The 24783-nt window shown below is 41.7% G+C and overlaps 1 protein-coding gene across 1 annotated transcript; it reads left to right on the top strand.

Moving 5' to 3' along the window:
* The first annotated feature begins 10518 nt into the window (after window positions 1-10518).
* Window positions 10519-18746, top strand: septin5a (septin 5a). Its single transcript, XM_079161747.1, has 11 exons — window positions 10519-10808; window positions 12575-12665; window positions 12783-12869; window positions 14198-14321; window positions 14504-14638; window positions 15353-15470; window positions 15563-15664; window positions 16378-16474; window positions 16563-16698; window positions 16847-16949; window positions 17534-18746. Exons 1-11 carry the CDS (start codon window positions 10734-10736, stop codon window positions 17594-17596), a joined length of 1131 nt encoding a protein of 376 aa, XP_079017873.1. The 5' UTR covers window positions 10519-10733; the 3' UTR covers window positions 17597-18746.
* The last annotated feature ends 6037 nt before the right edge of the window (window positions 18747-24783 follow it).

Below are 24783 nucleotides of genomic sequence, written 5' to 3'. Positions count from 1 at the left end.
CGACTCGTGATTACAGTCGCTGCCTTTAGTGAAACCCTTCCCTAGCCATTGTTCAGCTCAGAAACACAGCAGCCACACGAGCCTGCAAGGGGGAGGTCGCATCTCTGATGATGACTCCCCCCCCCCCCCCCCACCCCCACCCTGGCCTTCCTCATCCTCCCCCCTCTTCCTCTTTGCATATAGTGGCTGATGACAGCATTTGCACGTGCTGAGTGTGCATGGGTGATTCAGGGAACCTGACTGTTGATGGGTTAAAAATAGTGTCCATCAGTGAAGCACCAAAAGAGAGCGAGAGACGGAAAAGAGGAAAAGTGACAACCTTAAAGCTGGAAAAAATGCATCAATAGGTGTCACAGCCAAATACTCAACTACAACACATGAACACATCTTGTATATGTCAATAGGCTACTGCGTAACAATTTATCCTCTAACTGCCAGTTTATGGGACACCAAACTAATAAAACGGTTTAATACAACTCTACTGAACAAATAATTCCTTCATGGAGGTCATAATGTCCATGTTTGTGCTTTTTGTCAAAAACAAGTGCTGATAAGTGTACTCTTGTTGATGTAAGGGCATAGACTAAATATTAGAGACAAAAAAATAGTAAAAGTCCTGCATTCGTAATGACACTTATGTGAAAATAATATTACTGAAATGTACTTTAAGTATCAAAAGTACTTATAATGCAGAATCAAACCTTTATTACGTTATATTATTTTTACATTTGTAAAGCTTTTTGTGACCCTTTTTTAAAATATAACATACAGCAGAAAAGCGGAAATACAGCGGAAATAAGAGAGAGAACATGCAACATGGACTCTCACTGGGGACGCTGAGATTACATGGTCAACCTTAATCCTCCAGGTGACCAGGCCTTCACAGAGATTTATATTGTTATCATAAAATTGGGAATTATATCGACAAAGTAAGTCGTAACAATAGCTGTAAAATACACGTAGTGGAGTAGAGGTACAAAGTGGCAGAAAATACATTAAATTACAGTCATTTAGCAGACGCTTTCATCCAAAGCGGCTTACAATTAGGATTCTATCACTCCGTAGGCACAGCTACGGGTGCAATTTTGGGGTTAAGTGTCTTGCTCAAGGACAGAGCCGGAGCCGGGGATCGAATCGCCAACCCTCTGATTGAAGGACGGCCCTGCTCTCCACTTAGCCACAGTCGCCCCATCCCCTGTTCACTGTGTGACGCTTCACGTTGACTGTTTAACGCATCTTCTGAACAGAAACTGTCAGTCCTGCTGTGTTGCCGGCCGCTAACAGCTAACTAGCTCTCTCCTCCTACCGTCATGAGAAGACACGCTCCGTTGTAAACAGCACTCAGTTCAGTTTGTCATTTGCTAAGCCATAGTTATACATACAATTGTCCCACCTTAACATGCAAATCCAGAGAGGAACAATTTGCAATCAGTAGCGGAAACAAGAGTCCAAACGGATGCAGTGGCTGGTCACTTGTGCATCAGCCGGTTAAGATTAGTGAGGAGTCACTCTCACTCAATGAAATATATATTTGTTAAGTGTGACTCGCTGTTACCACGAGACGTCCTTGAGCATACAGTCATAGATGAGCACCGGATATATCAGGCTGATGGGTCCAGTAGTATGTGAGATTAGCCGTGGACAGACAGACAGATGCACACACAAATGGCTGAACACATAATCTCCTCAGGCTTCGCCTGGCGGAGATAACAACCTCAAATTACAATCAATCTGTCATAAATCCACTCCTACATGTGTAGTGATTCACTCATACTCAGTTTTTAGATTACTACAGTTTTTATTTACACCTTGTGAGTTTTGCCGCTTGGCTTTCAGCCGCTCTTCACTCCCACGTACTGCATCTGACCTGCATATCTCTGGGTAATCCAGGCTGCGGAGGAGGACTAAAGGAAAACTAATAGTGCTCCGTGAATGCTGAGATCATAACCGCTGAAAGATAATCAATCCTAAATCAATATTTTCACAACGTACCCCTTCCCTTCTCCTCTTCCTCCTTCCGTGTCTCTCTCCCTCACATCGCCCAAAACGTTCCCCGTCGCTTCCTTTGCTGTGATATTACGTTGCCAGGCAACAGATTATTTTTTTTAAAATCCGTTTTCATCATTTCTCTGATAGTGAGAGGACGACACCATCCGACCTACCCACAATCCCGTGCTGTGATTATTCTGCGTGTGGGTGGATATTCGCTGAACAGGTGTTGTTTTTGCCCTCACAGATCAGAAACAGAAGAGAGAAAAAATAACGATGTCAGTTTTATTATGAACAGTTAGCTGAGATGTGTCACTCGGATCAAATGAAGTACGAACCACATCCAGAGTTATTTGGGCACCTTTAAAAACATCCTTTCCTGCCCGACCAAATCTAAATGATGTGACTCCATTTCCAGTGCTCAATATAATCATCTAAAGAAGACGGTACAGCAAGGTCAACCCCGGACTTTGGTTTGAGAATTAAGATAAACAAAGTCACAAATACGCTTAGTATTTACTTAATGTTCTATGTCGTATAACTTTATTTACTTACAGTGAGTCAATGTAACCTTTACTGAATAACAGTCACTGTAGCCACAAGTGATACTTACTAATGGCGTGTTTACATCGTGTAACAGTAGCACGATGAAGAATGTGATAGTTCTGTACTCTATCTGTGCTGGAAGAGGGATCCATCTTCTGTTGTCCCTTTGTTCTTTTTTTGGTGACATTTTTCCAATCTGCCTTGACCATCAAAGAAGAAATGGTGTCGTTTGTTGTACAGATTGCAAAGAAAAGGGGATTGTGGCCTATACAAACTAAATGTAATTGAAAACGAAACCTTTGATTCCCACTGAAAATCAAAAGTTGCTGATGTAGCATGTTTAAGATTTAAGGCTACCACGTTTTAATAAGGCACCATTTATAAAGGGTCTTTAAGTTGTAAACAATGGCTTTATTAATGGTTAATAAGTCATTTACTAATGCTTTATAGATCCATTATTGTTATTGATAAGAAAAACACCAGGTTGTGGAAAATCTCGGGCTGGTTTTCATCCTTATTTAGAGGGATGCTTTCTCTGTCTTTGTAGCTCTTTTGCTCATCCAGTTGACCTCTGACCTTCTGGAAAAGTCTGCATATTAGCAACATATTAACACTCACAATTTAAGACATAATAATAACTCCTTATTATTAACATTTACAATTACAGATGAATTATCAACGTTTGCTGTTGCCTCAGAAAGTGAGAAGCCCTTATTACAACAGCATCAGTTGCATTTGCGTCCGAGCATGTGTGTCACTTCACTTCACATACACTCGACTCCCCCCCCCCTCCTCCTACTCCTCTTCCTCCTCTTCCTCTTCCTCACTCTCTTTCTCCATTGCTGCACCCTCCCCACACACTCTCGCTGCCACAGATGGGACGGACCCTCACCAGCTCCCAGTGTGGACCAGCTGCAGAGCAGGAATAGGCGTATACCTCAGGGTGTGTGTGTGTGTGTGTGTGTGTGTGTGTGTGTGGGGGGGGGGGGGGGGGGGGGGGGTGGATTTGAACCCCCTGTAGCTCTCGGCTTTTCAGCAGAACAGAAACGTTGTGAGAGGAGAAGGAGAGAGCTGATCCAAGAAGTCTTCTTTGATAACTATTCGATCAATCAATTCTCTAGGTAGCTTTAACTTTCACATTTTCCGTATCGGCTTCATTGAAGCGACGTGGTGTTTGCAGAGTGAAATACTGAAACCCCAAGACATCTTTATGGCTTCAACTTATTCTCCATGTCTTTATACACTTTTTCCCCCAAATGAACGTGACATTTTTTAGATCTTCACTCCAATTAAAAAAAAGGTTCAGTGGGTTTTATCGCAGTCGGGAACGTATGAAGACACTAAAATAAGACTGAGAGTCATGTGGGACAAAGCAGCCGCTGTCATCTTCGTGTGTGTGTGAGTTTCTGCCTCGACAAGTTTTCTTTGGAGTGTTTTTTTTCTTTCTTTCTGCTCCGCGGTGTGTTCACAAGCACATTCTTTCATTTTGTCATGCCGCAAACATGCGTGCAGATCCGGTAGAGCATGTGTGTGTGTTTTGTGTCTCGTACCTGAAGCAGCTCACCTCCTTTTTGTGTGTTTTTGTTCCTCAGGGTTTTGTACGTAGCACTGCAGTGAGCAGAGCTCATTCCACGGCTGTGCCTTTCAGGAAGCTCTCAGAAAGTAACCGGAGGTTGACCCAGATAGAGAACTTCTTTGAAAAAATCTTTTCAAGTATTATTTCGTCCCTGATAAGTTTGGGATTACAAGTTCTTTGGAAATGGGGATCAGGAGTCTGAGCATTAATCCAATGAAAGGAATGGAGAGAATTAAGATTATTTCATAACCGCTCTCTGTGTGATTGACTGCACAAAATCTGAATTATACTTTAATCAATCACACACTTCATTTTCGACTATTAAATACAGAAATGTTGCATTTAATTCACATTAAAGCATGAGGTAAGTTTGGTTTTATGCAACCTTACCTCAAAACTGAAGACCCACCTACTCTTGTGCTTTTGACCGTATCACATGGTCTTCAACAGCATGTTGAGTTTGCTCAGTTTGTTCAGTTGTCATGGAATTATAGATGCTCAGACTCTTTCTTAATTCCAGCAGCAACTTCTCATCGACGTTCAGCTCAACGTTTATGCAACATGGATGAGAAGTGTTTTAGGGGCACAAAATCATTAAAGTAAATGGACCTTGAGTTTAAGTTTAATTATTTTGACATGTTTCTTTTTGTCAACAAACCCCATGAAAAGACCAAAACCAACAATGTGTTGGTTCATCCCCCAATATGAGCTCCACATTCAGCCCAGTGGATCCTACTGGAGACAGACCAGGTCACCAATCTGTAGTTTCATTTCCTAAAACATCTGGGCGCTTTAGTTTTTAACAAACGTTACTCAACCGGGAATGAATTGTGCTTTGGTTGGGGACTATTTCCAGCTGCAGATTGATACACATTTGGTGCTCTAGTTTTTTTGGACAACAGAGGAGGTCTATGGCACAGAGAAATAACATACGTACAGATAATACATGTTGGTGGTTTCAATACATCTTAGTTTGGCTCATCAGAAGTTGTGTCCTCCATTTTTGTTTTACACAACTTCCAACCTCCCATAAAAATAACTTTCTCTCATGAAAACATTCGGCTGTTTGGATCCCTCTGCTGAATGCTCAGGGATACATGTTTATAACACCACTCCAGGTTACAGCCATGCTCCCACAAGTGTCCATTGTCATTGAAAAGTGGATGCTAAAACTGGGCTGCGATGGCCGAGAGTCCTTCGGTGAAGCAATTTCATTGTTGCCTGAGCAATTACATGCTGTCAGATTAGCATGTTAAAGAGCCGAGTGCATCTCAAAGGAGATGCAAAGCCCTGAGTGGTTTTTGCACCCGTCTCCTTCTGTCTCGAACGCCCCTCACCCCTCTCCTATCTCCCCTTATCTCTCCCCGTTACCCTCTCTCGCCTTGCTCGCTGGTGGGAAAGAAAACTAATTTAGGTGTGAAGCAGCCAGGGTTAATGGTGTGAAAGTCTCAGCTGGACGCCTGGAAGATGCAGAGAAGTCATCAGTAAAGGTCACCGCTGTGTGGTGCTTTTAAGCCCGGGAACACATCACACCATTTTAATCCCAGTTATCGCCGCGATTCGACAGAGGCGACTCAATCTCAAAATCGTTGCGAGGCTGCACTGGAGCAGAGGTGGAAAGTACTGAAGTAGATTTTTCACGTAGGTGTACTTTTTTGACCACCAGTAATTCCTCTTTCACACAGATTACTGTCATGCTATAACATGGACAATTGAAATAGTCTTTTTATCTTATAAATTAAAGTGTTAAGTTAAATTGATAAGCAATATAATGCCTAATTCAATACACTGAGGAGGTTTGCTGCCATCGACTGTCTTGGTCCGGTGTCAACAATAGCTTGGCTAATGTTAGCAAACCTCTCGATACATATTGACTGAATATAAACTATGTTCTCTACTTGTAATGACTCCACATATCTAACATTGCACTATTGTAACATAGTCGGAATAACGATGGACAGTTTGAAAATAAATCAGAGATATCGTCTTTTTTTTTTTTTTTTTACTCCATACATGCTTTTTCCTACAATACCAACAATGCAACCCGACTTCTTGGAGTTCCCCTTTAAGAAAAGCCTCATACTGAATAGTCATTATATTGGAGAGGGCAGATGTCGTCATGTTAAAATGTTTCGGAGAGTAAGTTCGTAACTATTTAAAATCAACGCGGTCTTCCAAACAGCTACTTTTGTACTTTTCTTTTTGACGTTTTAAGCCATGCATTGACACTTCTACATGAGGAGGATTTTCTCGACCTCCTTTGCACACGGGCCTGCACAAAATAAGACACGTCTCCATGGATACTCGCTTACATTATGGTGTGCAAACACGTCATCCAGTTGATCAATCTGAAGTGATCCTGCAGTTTGAACGGTAATCTGATGTTTCAGGATCAGTTAAGATTTAAAAGTCAATTTTTGTGTTGTGATCTCATTACTGTAGCCTCTTGAGAGGGCCTGGCACTGTTGGACCGGACTTATTTGGATTAGGTTTTATATTTGTGTGTGTGTGTGTGTGTGTGTGTGTGTGTGTGTGTGTGTGTGTGTGTGTGTGTGTGTGTGTGTGCGCTCTGGCAGTGGAGTTGACTGCTGGGGCCTTTTGAGAGTCGTTTCCTTAAAGACTTTGTTTGACTGAGAGGAAGAAGCTGAGTGCTGCCTGCAGACTGAGTGGCTGATCTCTGGATCTCTGCCTCTGCAGGACCGTCCAACATGTTGACGGGCTGACAAATAAACGGACAGACAGAGGCATGGTGCATTCATACACTGAAATAGTACTCTGACAGCGAGTCTCTTTGTGTACTTGTTGTAAAGTAAGTAAAAAAATACCGGAAAAAATGTTGGAGATCATACTTTGTCCATATGAGGATCCTGGACATCTTCCATATCTCTTCAAACACAACGTTGTCCAAATGACAGACAGTTAGTGCAGACTGGATGTAAGAGGTTTGTTGAGACAACAAAACAAGTGGTTCAGTACAATTTAGTCAGTAATCTTTATTTAAAAAGGCACTTTTCAAAACATTGCAAGTGCATCCAAACAATTATTTGTGAAGTCGTTGGACAGAAAGTTGATCCGCAGCAATTGTGAAAATCTGGTAATCATAATAAATTGCCAAATATTCTCTGGTTTGTGCATCTAAATAAGTGAAAATCAAAGTTTTTTAGGGTTTAGACGGTTGATGAGTTTATAGGCTAAACAATCCACGTTTGAATACTTGCAGCAGTCATAGGGAGAAAGAACAGAGAGAGAATAGATGCGACGGACGAGACAAATGTCTAAAAATGTGCTCACAAAATGAACGAATCACAAAATGAACAGATGTAGGATCATGTGAAAGCCAAAGACAACAAGAGAGTTTTAAGATGTTGTTTAACCTCGCTCCCTCACAGCCTGCTGCTCGGCTTCCTGTCATTAGTCGTGACTCATGTTTGTCCTTAACGTCCCTCTGCACCTGCCGTTCACTCTAGCTTGTATTAACCTGTGTTTGATCAGCTGGAAGAGGCCAGAGAGGGACTTTGCAACTAATCCGAGTCGCAACTTTGACAAATTAGTCAGTCCAAAGCAGCAATAACGAGTTTGTCTTTTTCTTACATTAAGATCCGGATCCAGCTGTTCAGGCAGTGAGAGACTGCGGTGGATAACATCTGCATCATTTATTGATATTTCATGAGTTTGACTGATGAGCAGTTCGTTGTATATTTTGTTTTAGTTTTTTCCATTTCACAAGAGTGAGGAGATAATGAAGTGAAAGTAAGACGAAAGGGAGAAACGTGTGCGTATTAAAAAATATATGAATGAAAGATGAATGGTTTGGAACAGATAATTGTCGAGGAAAGGCATCCAAATATCAGAAACGCTTCGTCCGTTTTGATTTATTTTATCATATTTAACATGGATATTTGGATGATTACAGAACTATTGATGTCAATTTTTCTTTTCTTTTGCTGTTTCGTTAGTGACTTTATGAAAATCTCCATTTCATCTCAGAAAAAACTAAAATGACCAATAATTGATTCAGTTAATCTGGTACTTTTAGCCAATAAAACACGGCAAAACAAGAAGGAGATGAGAGAATGACCCCTCCATTAGTTTACGCCTGTCACATTCATTTCTATCTACAGTTTATAATCCAACTCTGTGATCTAAATAGTCTCTTATTCCATTCGGTACCATAACTTTGAACTTTGCGTGTGTTCACCTGAGAGTGAGCCACAACAACATTATGAGGGTCTGGAGGGAGGCTGTGAATAAAAAAGAGTTATACAAGGCCTATTTTTTTGGGCTTCGCTTAGTAATGGGAGATGTTTAATTGAACATTGTGTTGAAGTTGCAAGTAACAAAGAAGGTGTGACTGGAGATCAGATTAGTTCATCTCTCTGGTGAGTGGAAGGGACAGCTGGCTACTGAGAAAGTGTTGGGGGGTTTATCCGGGGGGGCTTTTGTAACTCCATTTTATGACATCTGTTCTTTTCTTCTATTGCGATTGACCCCCCCCCCCCCACCCCCTCCACACACACTATCACTTTCATGTCTACAAGGACCTGAACTCTTCATCTCGCATCTCTGCTGACGTTTATATTAGCACCACCACCGTGGATGAGACGGTTTCTTTCCCCTTTCAGGAGGCATCAGTCTGCTCAAGACCATAAACTCTTTATCTGAGTTGATGCCTCTGTCGCCCTCTGGTGGCGTGGAGTAGCATCATCACATCCTGTACGTGGCATCGCCGCCGGGTGTGCCCACTTTGGGGGAAAGAAAAGAAGAGAGAGAGAGAGAGAAAAAAAAAGGTCTTTTATTTCAAAGAGCATTTAAGCTCTGCGGCCAACATCATGTTTGAGCCAGACACACCCACCCACACACACACAAACACACACACACACACACACACACACACACACACACACACACACACACACACACACACACACACCGCCGTCACATCTGGAAGCAATCGGCTGCAACCTCTGCCATGAAATGTACCTCCTTCACCTCTACACACACACACTCACACACACACACACACACACACACACACACACACACAGACAGATGACATGGTGACTGATCTCCTTTACATCCTTTTCATTACAGTCTAGACCAGAGCTTCCACCACGTTTTTAGTTTTAAAAATAAGGCATCGTGGATACCTGCTGTAGGAATTAGTTTTAACAACTCAATAAAACCAATCGATTGATTGATGTAGGCTACAACGTGTGACATACGTGAACTAACATCAATACTAATGGAATAGTCTGACATTTGGGGAAATATGTTCATTTGTGTTCTTACCGAGAGTCAGATGAGAAGATTGATGCCACTCACAAGTCTGTAGAGTAACGTTAAGGCGACAGCCAGAAGCTGGTTAGCTTAGCTTAGCATGTAGTACAATTTAGAGGTACTTGTACTTAAATTGAGTATTTCTGTTGTATGCTTTATATTCTTCAGAATAAATAAAAAAACAACACACAATGTAGTCGCTCCCGACCTTTTTAAAAAGTCCAGTTGTGACACCATGTCACATTTCTGATGTTTACGAGTTGTAAACGGTTCCAACAAAACGACATTTCATCTCTAAACTTCTCAGATGGTTTCATTAAAAATAATAGTTTGACCTTTCGGAGGGGCCCTAACTCTATAAGTGCCCCATCATTATTAACAATTTACCCATCAGTCACAGGGGCCATTTGTCTGCAGAACAAGTACTTTTACTTTGATTCTTTAAGTGCATGTTGCTGTCAACACTTCTGTAGTTTGATTTAAGTAGGATTTTTATTGAAATGGAGTATTTTCACATTGTTTTGTTTCACTTAAGTAAAAGCTCTTACTTCTCCCACCGCATCTTTAAAAGTGGTGATACATAAATAAAAATAATTTTACAAAGCACTGGTCTAGATGATGCTGAGCAGCCTCTGTTCAGCAAACACACTCACGCACACGCACGCACACACACACACGCACGCACACAGGAGCAGTGAAGCAACACATTGACTTGTTTATCTTGATAAACTCACTCCACAGGCCTGTACTTGCAATGTTTGTGTCTTTTTCTGTATCTGTCTGCAGCTTTTGTCACTGTCAAGTTCAAGCAAGTTTTTTTTCTTTGCATCTAAAGTTTCTTGTCTGTTCCTTCTCTCTCTCTGCCTTCCGTGGTGATTTCTCTCAGTGTATAGAGTTTTATTTTTCAACTGTCGGTGCTGGGGGGAGGGAATACGGACTGAATGAATGAGTTTCTTTTAGACGCTCGCTTATTCCATCCCTCCCTTGTTTCCTCCCTCAAATTGCCACCTCTCTCTCCCTCTCTCTCTCTTTCTCTCCCTCTCTCCGTCTCCCTCTCTCTCTGTGAGAATTCCTCCGTACCTGTCTGAACAGGGAGAGTCGGACCGCTGCGGGGCAGAGGAAAGAAAGAAATGAAAAGGAAAGAAAGGGAATCAAGAGAAGGAAAGTAGGAGGGCACACATTTATAGAGCACAAACAGGAAAGAGATGTGTTAGCGACAACTTGGGGAGGCGACACGGAGCGAGGGACGAGTTCATCAAGGTCTCGAGGCTTCACTTGCTGGGCTGTTTTTCAATTTTCTGAGACCCGTAGCTATTTGTGTCCGTCAGTGTCGGCGCGGTTTGGGATGGATGCCATCATGCTGCAAGAAAAACTGGTGGAACGGCTGCTGTGCCCACGAGTGAGAACAGCCAGGCAGAAGGTAAAAAGTTGGATTTCTGGGGGTGGAAATAGATAAAAAAGAATGGAACATTTTTCTAAATACTAGGAAAAATAAAGACAGGGTTCAGGATTACTCTAACACCTGTGGACTCACTGCCAGCATCCTTTGACATCTTTTCTGTGGAGGTGTGTGAGACCTCCAGTGAACAGATTCACTGCTGAGATGATTTTTCTTTTCTGTATAGATTTCCTCATTCTCTCTCCTCTGGATTTAAGACAAGTGTGTCTGCCATGCACTGGTTGCACTGCCTGTGTTTTTGTGAGTGTGAGTGTGTGTGCGTTTGTTTTTGTGTGTGTGTGTGTGTGTGTGTGTATGCAATTCCTCACCCGAGGGGGCCATCGGAAATGCCCGTGACGTGTTATGACAGCTTATAAGGACTCTGGCTGTTTGTTTGGCTGGCGTGTTTGCAGAGTGACAGAAAAAAGCTTTTCAGGTCTGCTGAATGTAGCTTCTGTCTCTGCAGTGTGTATTCATATCTGCGTACTGTCGGGTGAAGATGACGTTCTGCCAGATGCAGCAGAGAAATCCCTGCAGGACTAGTAGAGCTACTGTGCGCCACAGTGGGGGCGACTGGTATCCCGTGGCTCTCTTTGTGCGTTTCTGTGGAAAATCTGAGGCGCTGGTTTATTCTCAGCTGCTCACAAAAGGAATGCTGCGCACGTGTTTTTTCCATGGAGTTGTAGATTTTCTGTGTTATAGACGCCGCCTGTCTGTTGTGGTCTTTTCTTTATTGCACCGGACGCTACCAGAAACCTTTTGTTTTCGCATTAGAAACCCCTCTGAGCACTCTGTTATTTATTGTCTGCTTTTATTTTTTTTAAAGGGACTGGCTGCTGGTGTTTTATCGGAGAGCTGAAAAATTTACTTTCTTGATAACCAGTTGATCTTTCCAACTATTTTTCAAGCAAAAAAAGACAAATAATCTCCAGTTCTAGTTTCTCAAATGTGGTGATTTGCAACTTTTGTTTGTCTTTTGCAGTGGTGGAAGAAGTACTCAGTCTTTTACTGAAATACAAATGGTAATAACACAGTGTGGAACTACTCAGTGAGAAGTTTTTACTTAAAGTACAAAAAGTAAAAGAAAATAGAAAATAGAAATACTAAAGTAAAGTACAAGTCCCTTAAAATTGAACTTAAATGCAGTACTTACATGAAGTAAATGTACTGAGTTACCTTCCACCACTGTTCTTTTGTGCTGGTGAACTAAATATGTTTGGCTTCAGACTCATTGTCGAACAAAACAAGCATGAAGACATTTGAAGGCATCACTTTGGGCTTCAGCAATGTTAAACAGGCATTTCATTTACCAATTGATTTATCAGGACGATTTGGCTGCAATTAACTCATATTTTCATCAGAAAATCGCTAGATTATTAGTGAGTATTGTTTTTCTAGTAATGGATTACATTTTTGCCCTAACATGTCAGAAGATTGTAAAAAAACAGCAATTTCCTCAAATGTCTTGTTCTGTCCAAAACCTAAAGATAGTCAATTAACTATCACATAATATAGAGAAAAGCAACACATCTTCACAAATGAGAAGCTGTAGCCAGAGAATATTTAACGTTTTTGTTTGAAAAATGACAGAAACAATTGCTTCAGCTCTACAATGATTGTCAGAAACATTTATAATAAAAACAACCATTATTTGTAGCCCAACGTTGTTGACACTTTCTTTCTTACAGCATGCACTAATACATGCCTTGTTCTTCTTCTTCTTTGCGTCGTTTCTTTTTCTGACCCAGGAGAAGCAGTATGTGGGTTTCGCAACTCTGCCCAACCAGGTCCACAGGAAGTCAGTGAAGAAAGGTTTCGACTTCACGCTGATGGTGGCAGGTGAGTTTGTAGCCGAAGACACAAACATGACAGAAAACTGACTGGACTTGTATAATGCTCCTAAAAAAAAAAGGGCATCATAGTTTACACATTGTGACCTTCTGTCTGCCTGTGCAGGAGAGTCCGGTATGGGAAAATCCACTCTGGTCAACAGCCTCTTCCTCACAGACCTCTACAAAGACAGGAAGTTACTGAATGCTGAAGGTGGGTCTCTATTATTTATCTCTGTGTATCAGTCATAATGAACGCACGGCTCTGGTATCTATTCAAACCGGAGCACCGGTCGTCACACAGCTACGTCGAAGAAGTCCAGTTTAGTTTGTAAATGTTCTAATTTAACTGGCACCATTTAGTGCAGCGGACCATCTACTGTTGCACAGTGAAAGAGGAGGTCTGGTGGTGTTGAACCTTGACCTTACTAATAGGAAGCCTCTTGTCTGTGTAGCTTAAAACCTAATTTAACTTCTTCCTCCGTGTCATATATAAATGTACATGGGCACTGTAGTTTATTCTGAGGCAAGCCCAACATACACCGTCCTGCTACTGTAAATACTCAAGTCGCTATAGACGCCGTTTCACCAGCTAGTTGTTAATCCGTCACTAAGTTCCTCCCGTTCTTATTCATGCAACTTCTAGCTTGTTTCAAACTAGTTGTTTAGGAAATCAGGTTGCACAAGCGAGAGAAATGTCTGAGTAAATACTAACTCAAATCTGTGGCCAATCCATTGTGAATGTCAGTATAACTTTTCTTTATTCATAGATATGCAATATAATAGGGTGTCTTTCTGAGGTAGCAATATATAGTTGAGAGTGAGGAGGAAACATCGGATTATGCAACGAAACCATTGCTACTCAATCTCTAATGTTTCTGATAAATTACTTTGTAACTTAAGGTATATTGTGTGATCTTTGTGGAATGTAACATCATTATAATAGATCTGATGTGTCAACTTTTACCTCTTTACTAAACGGCTCATACATTATTGTTGGTTTTATCCGTTAGCGACGCAACAGCTACAACTGTCAGTTATTGGGTTTAAATATGAAATAACTAATATCTATGTAGTAACCACTTTGTGCAGTGTGACCCGTTTTAATTGAGTTAACTGTAAACACAATATAACTGGGCTATAATTGAACTAATTCGGTGCAATCGGCTTTTGAGCAACAAATATGTATCAATCCCTCGCTGAAAATAGTCCCCAAGAAAATGCATATTTATTCCCGTTTGAGTAATGTTTGCTAAAATCTACAGTGCCCAGCTGTTTTAGGCGATTATGTAACCTTTAAAAAAAATGTAAGTATATATTCATAACCTCAATGTCCATAGTGTCCATCAATGATGATGCCCATCAATCATGCCACCATTGCTGAAGGCACAGAAAGACAATTTAAAGGCCTGAATTACTCCATCAGGGCTCATTTTGCACCATCAACCGTGTTGTTCCACTTCATCCCCGACCTGCTCTTTCAGCCGCTTCACCTCGTTTGCTCCCCGTCACCGTCTGCCTCTCTGTGTCGATGCTTTGCAGAGCGCATCAACCAAACGGTGGAGATCATCAAACACACTGTCGACATCGAGGAGAAAGGGGTCAAGCTCAAGCTGACCATCGTCGACACGCCGGGGTTCGGAGACGCCGTCAACAACAACGAGTGGTGAGCTGGAAGACCTGCTGGACGTTTGCCCGATTCAGCCTGCTCGCTTGAATTCACAGTGCCCGGAGGAGCTGCTAATGTAGTCTGTGGTGTGTGTGTGTGTGTGTGTGTGTGTGTGTGTGTGTGTGTGTGTGTGTGTGTGTGTGTGTGTGTGTGTGTGTGTGTGCGTGTGTGTGTCTTAGCTGGAAGCCGATCACAGACTACATAGATCAGCAGTTTGAGCAGTACTTCAGGGATGAGAGCGGGCTGAACAGAAAGAACATCCAGGACAACCGAGTCCACTGCTGCCTCTACTTCATCCCTCCATTTGGGCACGGGTAATTACACACACACACACACACACACACTTATGGTGTGTTTCTTTGGATGTGTTCCCCTCCAAAGCAAGAGAATGAGTTTGTTTCAGCACATACAGGAAAGCTTTGGAGAAAAGGGAAACAGGGAAACCAAATGAGAAAATGTACATGGAAAAACAAAATGAATGCAAAGATGATTCCATATGAAGGGGGCACAAAAGGAAACGTGTTCAGAGTTTTGGCCATTACTGAAAATCAAAGTAAGAGCTTCCTAGTTTTTCTTAAGAAGAAATCATAAATCTGAAAAAATCATCAGAATTGTTTTGCTCTTAAAACTTCCAAGGCTGATGATGCTTTTCTGGCCACACTCCACTCAGTGATGTCACAGCAGGTGTCCTCCATCACGTGTCACCTGGGGTACATCCCAAGTCTCTTAATTGTCATTTCCTCGCTCCTCGCTTGAACCAGAAGTTGTTCTGCGCCGCCATATTGACGGCCATCCCAAAGCTCTTATTTGGAAACGGGGATGCAAGTAAGAGACTTGGGATGTACCCCAAGGACACCCAGCAGTATTTTTGTGTTAATCTCACTCTTTCATGGCTGTGATCGGAGCAGGAAACACCTTTTCTACCTTTGTATTTTATGCATGGAGTCGTCCATTCAAACTATTTTTGATTTGGAGGACTTTACTCTCACTTTACTTCCTTCTCACTCCGGGTTTTTTCTCCTCCACAGGCTGCGTCCGGTGGACGTCGAGTTCATGAAGGCTCTGCACGAAAAGGTGAACATAATTCCACTCATCGCAAAAGCCGACTGCCTCACGCCCAACGAGATCAAAAAGCTCAAAGACAGAGTGAGTCCCAGAAGTGCAGCTCCACAGTGAATTCAGCATGTTTTACCGTCTGCAGGTTGGTCACTGTAACCATTCATCTGATTCATCTTTAGATACGAGAGGAAATAGACAAGTTTGGGATCAAAGTGTACCAGTTCCCCGAATGTGACTCTGATGAGGATGAAGAGTTTAAACAGCTTGACAAAGAGCTGAAGGTGAGTCTGAGCAGTCGGATACCTGAGACAGAGTCCAGTTATTGATCTGGTTCACTGTCAGTGGAATAACTGTAACTTTGGCCTCAGATTGAGGTCATTTCACTTGTAATATGTTTACAGGAAAACATGTTTTCTCACTCGGGGTCAATGCGCCCTCTCTCTCTCAGAAAACACTGACGAGACACCAAAGGGAATGTCTGTCTTTTTATTATTATTTGGATTTTCTATATTTATTTATTCATTTTCTTGGCTTAAAGGGACAGTGTGTAGCAATAAGGAGGATCTATTGGCATACATTAAATATAATACTATTAAACATGTTTTCTCAATTATTTAATCACCTGAAAATAAGAATCGTTGTGTTTTCGTTACCTTAGAAAGACACGTTTGTATCTACATATGACGTGGGTTCTCTTCACGGAGATATCTGCCTCTAAATCTTCATCTATGTGACCTTTAAACCCTTTAAGTGATCTTAAAACAAAGTGTAAGAGCAGCAAAGTTTTTGGTTTGTGACATGAATGTGTTAGAAAATTATACAACAAACTGTAAATTTTTACATTCTTGCCTCTGAAGGTGCTCAGTGGGCTTTTGTGAATGTGTCTAACTGTGTGAATGTGTACCAGGGCCCAGCATGCTCAGTCAGGTTTCTCTGGATAGATCAGGGTTAAAAATAAAACAACAACAAGCCACCTTCATGTCTCTGTGTGCAGGAGTGCACCCCGTTCGCTGTGATCGGCAGTAACACAGTGGTGGAGGCTCGAGGGCAGAGGGTGAGAGGGAGACTGTACCCCTGGGGAATCGTTGAAGGTACGTCTGCACGTCATCCGCCTGTTATTGGAGTTTGAACGTCGTCTACGTCGGATTATTCATTCGTACTACATTTGTCTTTCCTCAGTGGAGAACCAGTCACACTGTGACTTTGTGAAATTGAGGAACATGCTGATTCGTTCGCACATGCACGACCTCAAAGACGTGACCTGCGACGTCCACTACGAGAACTACAGAGCGCAGTGCATCCAGGAGATGACCAGGTACGTGAAGACGGGAGAGAGAAAGAATGTTTAGGAAACATCTGCTGATGTTTTCAGATTTCTGTACAGATATGTGTGTGTCACCTCTCCTCCTCCTATTTTTCTTCTTCTTCTTCTTCTTCTTCTTCCTCCACTTCCTCCTCCTCAGTAAACTGGCTCAGGACAACCGTATGGAGAGTCCCATCCCCATCCTGCCGCTGTCCACTCCAGATGTTGAGACCGAGAAACTAATCAAAATGAAAGACGAAGAGGTAAGAAGCATCTTTTGCTGTTTTGTATTGATTTCTCTTTTTATTTGTCATGAATGTATCCTAGAAGAGTCAAAGATCTTCGGAGGTGACGGTGTAGTACGATGTCCCCGTCTCAGATCGTGGCTAACTTCACTGAGCAACGATAGCATGAAGCACATTCACCACTGAGAGAATATTTCATGTCACTTTAAAGTCATTTAATGGTCCAACTAACACATGTTGTGTGACTCAAAGGATCTTACTTGAACGTCTTCAGTCGTGAAATACACTAAGTCATCATGTCCGTTTCTTACTACAACCTGCATGTATATGTACACATCTGTATACAGTTAATTTACACACAATACCATACTGTCCCCATTTCAACTTGTCATCAGTAACATCCTGAATGAATTCATGTATTTACTTCCAGTATTTCTGAATTATTGGTCAGCTCCATATAATATATGTTTTCCCTCCACATATTTAAATCCACAGCAGTGATTTTCACCTTTAAGTCAGAGTCTTCATGATCATTAAACACACACCAGCATCAGATTCAGGATGTTTTCAGGGGTTTAACCAAAGGTCCTCTCTGTCTGCAGCTGAAGAGGATGCAGGAGATGCTGAATAAGATGCAGCAGCAGATGCACGACAAAGACCAGTGATCGTCCCCGGGAGCAGAGCTGGTCTGCAGCGCCACCTGCTGTTTCTCCCCTGAACGGCAGCGAGACCTTCAGACAACATGGGTCTCACGTGTCACGTGGCAACTCTGGCTGTACATTTATCCTCAGTTTGGTGCTTTGTATAGTTTGTCTGCCTGGACGGTTGTTTGTATGAGCCGTTTTTGTTTTTTGGTCTCTGAAACCTTTGAATCCAGTTTGCCCACTTTGAGCCCCTCGCTGTGGTTTAACAGTCTTAACATATATAATATAAATGCATAATTTAAATTACTACTCAGTGTATCTAATTTATAAATGCAATGCTCAACTTTTTGGGGATATTTTGTCAGGGTATACGTGTGCTACCAGATGTTTTGTAAAGAGATTTAGGTTGTTGGTAATGTTAAGATTTGATGGATATTGTTTTTTACTATGTGTTTGTGAGTGTGTGTGTGTGAGAGTGTGTGTTTGTATGTGTGTGTGTATATCATGACATTTCCTCCAGGTATCCGTCCATGAAACTCCCTTTTATCCACAGTGACTTTACTTTTGTTTATTTAAAGCCAACTTTTGCTCTTGTTGATTCGCTCTCTGATCCTGACAAATAATTTCATGTGACATTATTTTCACATATGTCAAGTCAAAATATTCTCTCCCAGCATTTTTATATATGTGTGCTGGCTGAGCTGAAAATGCACTTATTACCAGTGGCTAACTGTGAATGGAGAGCCTTTGACATAACGAGAGGGTTGCTGCAGAGCAGGGTGCACGTGTGAGCATGCGCTCTTTAATAATCATATCCGCTAAATGCTCTGGGCCTATTTTTTACTGCTTTATAGCCGATGCCCTGCGCTCGTGTCCAAATGCATCATGACCTCCAGTTTGCTTTGTTGCCAACTGCGGTAAAAATAGATCAACAATGAGGAGCGAATACTGTGTCTATGCTTCTGTTTTAAATCTCTCTCATTGGAAGTGAGTCTCTGCATTCTGCCCGTGAAGACGTGTGTATGTGTGTGTGTGTGTGTGTGTGCTTGTTTATGTATGTGTGTGTGTGTGTGTGTGTGTGCTGATGCTGATGCTGAGGAACAGTACATATTTTCGCCTGAAGGCTGTGAGCTGAGCCCCGTTTATAAAAGTGTGACAAATAAAACTCTTGTTTTCTCGTTAACCTGCATCGTTTCTCTCTGAGTGTTACGGAGTTAAAGCACATTAAGGTCCAGTGAGCGAAGCATTTTTTCCACCCCCAAGTCGATTGACCGCCTTTCGGATTTGTTACGCAAAAAGAACAGTTAGTAAAATGTTTAGACGGAGCTCCATGGTGACTATAGTCAGAGATGGGCAGTATTTCTATTACTTGTAATTGAAATACGTATTTCAATTACTTTTGAGTATTTTGTAATTTGTATTTGATAGGGCCGATTAAAAATCTAACGTAATTTGTAACAAAATACTTTAGAGTGGAGTAATTTTGTATTTAAAATACTCAAAATACTTTCTCCACGAAACAAAAAACAGTTCACGAGTTCAGTCTTCAGATCTTCAAGTTCAACGGATTGTCTGTCAAGGTAAATATTGTATCTGAGTGTGACAGATGTCAACTAGCTTGATGTATAACTTATGTCTGGGTCTGGCTACATAGCCTATTGTATATACATGGTGATGGTTATAATATCAAGCTAGCGATCGATGCTAACATGCGAGCGATCGATGCTAATATGCTAATGACGCTAGCATGCTGTCTAGGCTAGTGCATAGCCAGTGTTTAGCAAGTTAACTTATCAGTCGAGTAGCTAGCTATTTAAGCAAAGCAACTTCACGTGGAGAATCTCCAGAAACTGAGCAGAGTGGATCTGCTTCTGTGTTGAAGGCATAATGATATGAAATGTTCTTATTGTAGAACATATGATGTGTCTACTGAACTAATCTACATCAAATTATTTTTATTAAACATGTTTCTTTTTGTTAACTTGTTTAGAACTTTTCTTCTTTTAGTATACAAGTGTTCATGACAATAAAATCTTAAACTGCCTTTAAATATTAGTCTTGGCCAATGTAAACATTAAGAATAAGCTTAAATAAATATGTTATATATTTGTAAACACACACTGCTATATATTTGTAAACACTGCTATATATTCGTAAACACATTTAGTGAAGCTTAAACCATATGCTATGTGCAGTAATCATAATATGTCTCTAAGTGTAAAGTCACAGAGTGAGGCAGTGTATTCCACCTGCGCAGGGCCCCCTCATTATCTAATACAAAACAGGAACCAGGTACTCCCCGGTCTTGCCACTGCCTGGTACAAAATAACAGTTTCGACTAAGAAGTAGTTAAGCGACCTTGGCTTTAGAATGAACTCTCAAACACACACACACACACACACACACACACTGATCTGACTCATCGCTGGAGCGGCTGGCTATCCGTGTGCCGGTGGGGACGGACATCCTGTGCACCAATGAGGCCCTCAGAAAGTTTAAACCAAGAGCCGCCTCCACCAATAGTCAACCAATCACAAAATGCCCTTAAGAACATATAAATCATTGTGACTCCCCCTTGGGGAGCGCCTTTTTCTTTGCTGTCACAGATAGTTTGGATGAGGTCCGAGCTCGTATTGATCTGCTGCGTCAGAATACTCCTGTTATGAATAAACACTTTGTTCGATTTTAAGTATTTTGAGTTCAGTCTTGTCTGTGTCCTCTTTCATTAACACCAACTAAAGTCCAAAGAACCTGAAATGTAGAGATGAGTATAGTGTCAGTAAGCCGTTGTAATGAAACATGTTGGTTAGATGTCTTTAGGAGAAGATATATCAACCAACATACTGTTGTCTGAGGTGCAGGGGAATGTGTCACAGACTTTCAGATGTGAAATAACTAAATAACATTACAATGAATGAGAGAGCTTTAGGGCTCGCTTAGTGTTTGGAGCTAAGTTGTATTTCCTAAACGTGCAAAAGGACTAAATATCTGTTTTAAGTTATCAATTTTGTATCAGAAGGCACATTTGTGAGGCTTATAAGGACTTCAGTGTGAAATGTTTGCCTAAAGCAGAACAGCTGGAGGTCAGAGTGGGTGACATCAGCTGCTATCGCCCCCTTCTGGCTTGGGCCCCGTTCCTCGTACGTGGTTCAACTAAGTCAATCAAATGTCCTATCATCCAGCTTAAATTAACCCGATGATTGATGTCAGGCTATCTCGCGTCCTCAAAGGCTGATCCGCGCTCAAACAATCTCGTTAATTCGAACCAGAAACCATGATTTTCTAACAGTACAACGGCCAATAAACTCAAAGAAAGAGCCTCTTTTTTGTCCGCTGATGAGCAGGAGATGATCATGAACGCATATGAGGGAGTTAAATGCGTAAGTGTTGGGAAAATGTATAGGTTAATTTTAAGTGCCTCATCACCCCAATCAATCAGATGATATTTCTTTAAATGTGCCTGCTGGCAGTAGGCTTAATGGAACGCATCATCCAATGAGATCTTATAGTGAAAATTATTATCTCAACTCTTTCAGAATAAGTAGATAAAAACAAGCCCAAAGAGTATCTAACTGATACGAATTAATAGATACTTATGAGGATATATGTACTGTATGCGCTTATGTATCATGTACTATATATATATGTGTATATACATGTATGTGTAGTTTACCATATACAACTAGGAGTTTGAATATGCGTGTGCGAATCTGTGTATGGGCGTATCAGTATATGTATTATTCATAATCAGTAATTCAATCAATTGAAGCAGTGAAAATAAATTGTGTGTGATTCTCTCTATTCTTATCATGAGTCCACCTTAATCATGTTCTACAATAATGATATGCTATGGTGTACTAATAATACTGTCATATAATTATGAGTGCTTTCAACCATCATGTAGTTGCAACCCAGCTATCAAGAGGACATGGGAGCGAGTAAAAACTAAGCACTAAAACATTATTCAGAATGGTGAGTCAATATGAAGGCAAATCACTGTCAAAATCCGAGAGCGCAAATGAGATCCATGCGCGAGCGAAAATCAAACAGCCGCGCTGTTACTTTGACGAGCGCTTTTATATCACTCAGCGAGCAAAAGTCGCTCGCGAAGTTTAAACCTGCTCGCTCGTGAGTCTTTGTCCTGCTCGCTCGCGAGTAGTTTTTCTTTTTGACAGTAAGTGGACGGACCCAGTCTCCCTTGTATCTCTACATATAATTGGTTACAAACCTCGTCTTTGGATAAACTGGATATCACTCTGACTTTTCAGATTTTCAGATTGCACTACAGGTCAGGGGCAAATAATGTACATTTTACTGCACGGGTATTTTTACTTTCTGCACATAAAGTACATTTTGCTGATAATAACATACTTGACTAAGGTTTTGATTGCAGGTATTTTACTCGTAGTGGATTATTGTTTCATCAGTATGTTATTAGTACGTTTACTGCAGTGAGGATCTGAATACTTTTTCATCCACTAATTACTTGTCAGTGATTTAAGTTGGGCAAACAGTTAATATACAAATAGTGGTCCCTAATCTCGGCTCCAGATCCTTGAGCGGGTCCAAATTGTTGCTCATATTATATCTCTTAACTTCTGTAAACATAACAGTATGATTAAATATGATCATCATGTTTTAATCAATTAAGATCAAAAAGTGTCACAAGAGGTTTGACTATCAAACACACATTGTCTGTAATAGAATGATGGAGTGAATTTAAACCAATCTGAGCAACTTGACTTTAACACATTTTGTATTATTGTATTTAATAACGCGATTAAATTGAATTGAAAACCACCTCTATCAGACCTAGCATCTGCGTCAGAGTGATATCCGGTTTATGCAAAGACGAGGAATTTAACCAATTATATGTAGAGATACAAGTGAGACTGGGTCCGCCCACTTACTGTCAAAAAGAAAAACTACTCACGAGCGAGCAAGAAAAAGACTCGCGAGCAAGCAGATTAAAGTTTCGCGAGCGAACAGGTTTAAACTTCGCGAGCGACTTTCACTCGCACGAGAGTGAATTTTGCTCGCGGAGTGATATAAAAGTGCTCGTCAAAGTAAAATACGCTCGCGGCTGTTTGATTTTCGCGCGCGCATGGATCTCATTTGCGCTCTCGGATTTTGACAGTGATTTGCCTTCATATGCGGCGTGTGGTGTTAAATGTATGGCTTGAGAAGGTCTTGTAAATAAATGATTCCGTGTCGGCAGAATCGATAGCGCTCGTACAGGAAGTCATCATGCCATACCAGACAGTGATGCCTGTGGTGAGGGTGCTCTCTACCAGTCCTCTGTAGGCCTGGGTGAGAGGGCGACGGCTCAGACCAGCTTTCCTGAGCAGCCTGATGAAATAAAGCCTTTTCTGGGCTTTCTTTACTGTGGCTGTGGTGTTAGGAGTCCAGCTCAGGTCCGAAGTAACCTGCATTCCCAAGAATCTGTAGCCGTCGGTCCTCTCCACCTCGGTCCCCTTGATGATAAGAGGCTGTAGAGGGGGAGGATTCTTCCTGAAGTCTATTATTATTTCTTTGGTTTTGTCTGTGTTGAGGATGAGGTTGTTCTCTTCTCTGTAGACAAGAATGTTACTTACCAGGGTCCTGCACCCTGACTCGTCCCCTCTGTATATATGTGGCCTAATTAAAAGGATGAGACCAAACACTCAGATACATTTAGATTTTATGTGGGTCTGTCGTGTAGACAAGTTAACAAATTGAGTTTGAGGCGTTTACTTAGATTCAAGCAATAGTTTTATTTATCACAGAGATATTAGCCAAGCAGTTAAACGTGCACGGTCCTAGCAGTTCCTCTCCGAGTGAGAGCAACGTGAAAAGGCGCTTGGACACGGCAGCGCGGTAAGTTTTGTAGGTTCTCCTTAGAGGAGCCTATTGGTCAAAGTCAAGTTGCAGGCGGGATCGATTTTAGCAGAGCGGCCTGGTTGGAGCACTGAGCATATCCGCTCACACTGGCTCTCGTCCGGGATCCTCCTTCGATGCGTCTTCAGTGTGTGTGTATGTTGTGAAAGCCTAGCCTAACAGGCTCCAAAGTGTGACGTCTACGTTTTGCTATCTCAAGCTGTGGTACATACTGTTCTCAGCTGGCAGTTTACTCCAAGATTTGATATCAGTGTATAGTTGCCCAAGCGTGTCCTTCAGAGTTACAGTTTTCTCATTCCTTTGTACAGGCGAGTGCTAGAGCGCCCCGCCTGGAGTTTTAAACCCTTCATAACCTGTAACTCGCAACTCCGCTAATTAGCACATAACGCTCTGATTAAGTGTATTTACATAACAGGTCTTTTATTTCCCCCCGACTGCACTCACAGAGTACAGCGTTAATTAGTCAGATTTTAAGGCACTTTACAATTTACAGCAAACCTAAACCATTGCTTTTTACTGAATTTACGATATACATATAGCTACATATAAAACACAACAGTAGTGGCTTCCTCCTGCCAAACAGAAACAAAGAACCTCGGCATCTGGGCCATGCTGTTCAACTCTCCAAGATATGCAGATAACATTCATTTACACAGGAACACAATTTATCACTCCCTCACTCCCTCATCAGCAATCGACCTGTGCGCTCTGATCCACACCCATGGAACTGACGGCAGCTTCCGTCTCCCCTCTAAACGAGGCAGATGTACACAACTCAACACCAGATGCGTACAACTTAACACCAGTTAACAACAAACAGTTAACCCCAATTTCAAGGTGATTCTGCATTTATTCGTAACTTACGCTGACCCGTAGTTCAGGTATTTCTAATCAGCTCAGTCCTCAGCAGCCTCTGATTCCCGCTCTTTATTTACACATCTCGCGTGAACTCAGTCCTCTCGCGTAGCTCACGCTTCACGGTTCTTAAAGTGACAGTACAAAAACCTTCCTACCCCCACTTCGCCTGGCTACATATATATATATATATATATATATATATATATATATATATATATATATATTTGTGAGCTGTGGCCAGGTTTTAACACGTCAAGCACTTCTACATATCACAATTAGAAGAGCAATATACACTCTAAAAAGCACAACACAGCAAATGTGTAAACCATTCACCGTCAAGTCAAGGCTCGCTCCGCCGTCAACTGCCGACAGGCTCCGCCCCGCCCCATCCCGCTCCGCCCCACCCTGCCCCGCTCCGCCGTCAAGTGCAGACAGGCTCGACGGGCTCCGCTCCGCCGTCTAGTCCGACAGGC

Source organism: Pholis gunnellus, assembly GCF_910591455.1.
Source record: "Pholis gunnellus genome assembly, chromosome: 6".
Taxonomy (NCBI): Eukaryota; Metazoa; Chordata; class Actinopteri; order Perciformes; family Pholidae; genus Pholis; species Pholis gunnellus.
Note: the sequence above shows the minus strand (reverse complement) of the source record. Positions and strands in the feature narration are given on the sequence as shown.

Excerpts from the sequence above, each read along its gene's own strand:
- septin5a (XM_079161747.1), top strand. The coding sequence starts at position 10,734 with ATGGATGCCATCATGCTGCAAGAAAAACTGGTGGAACGGCTGCTGTGC. Across the intron at positions 16,699-16,846 it reads TGCATCCAGGAGATGACCAG|TAAACTGGCTCAGGACAACC; the intron begins GTACGTGAAGAC and ends CCTCCTCCTCAG. Across the intron at positions 16,950-17,533 it reads TCAAAATGAAAGACGAAGAG|CTGAAGAGGATGCAGGAGAT; the intron begins GTAAGAAGCATC and ends CTCTGTCTGCAG.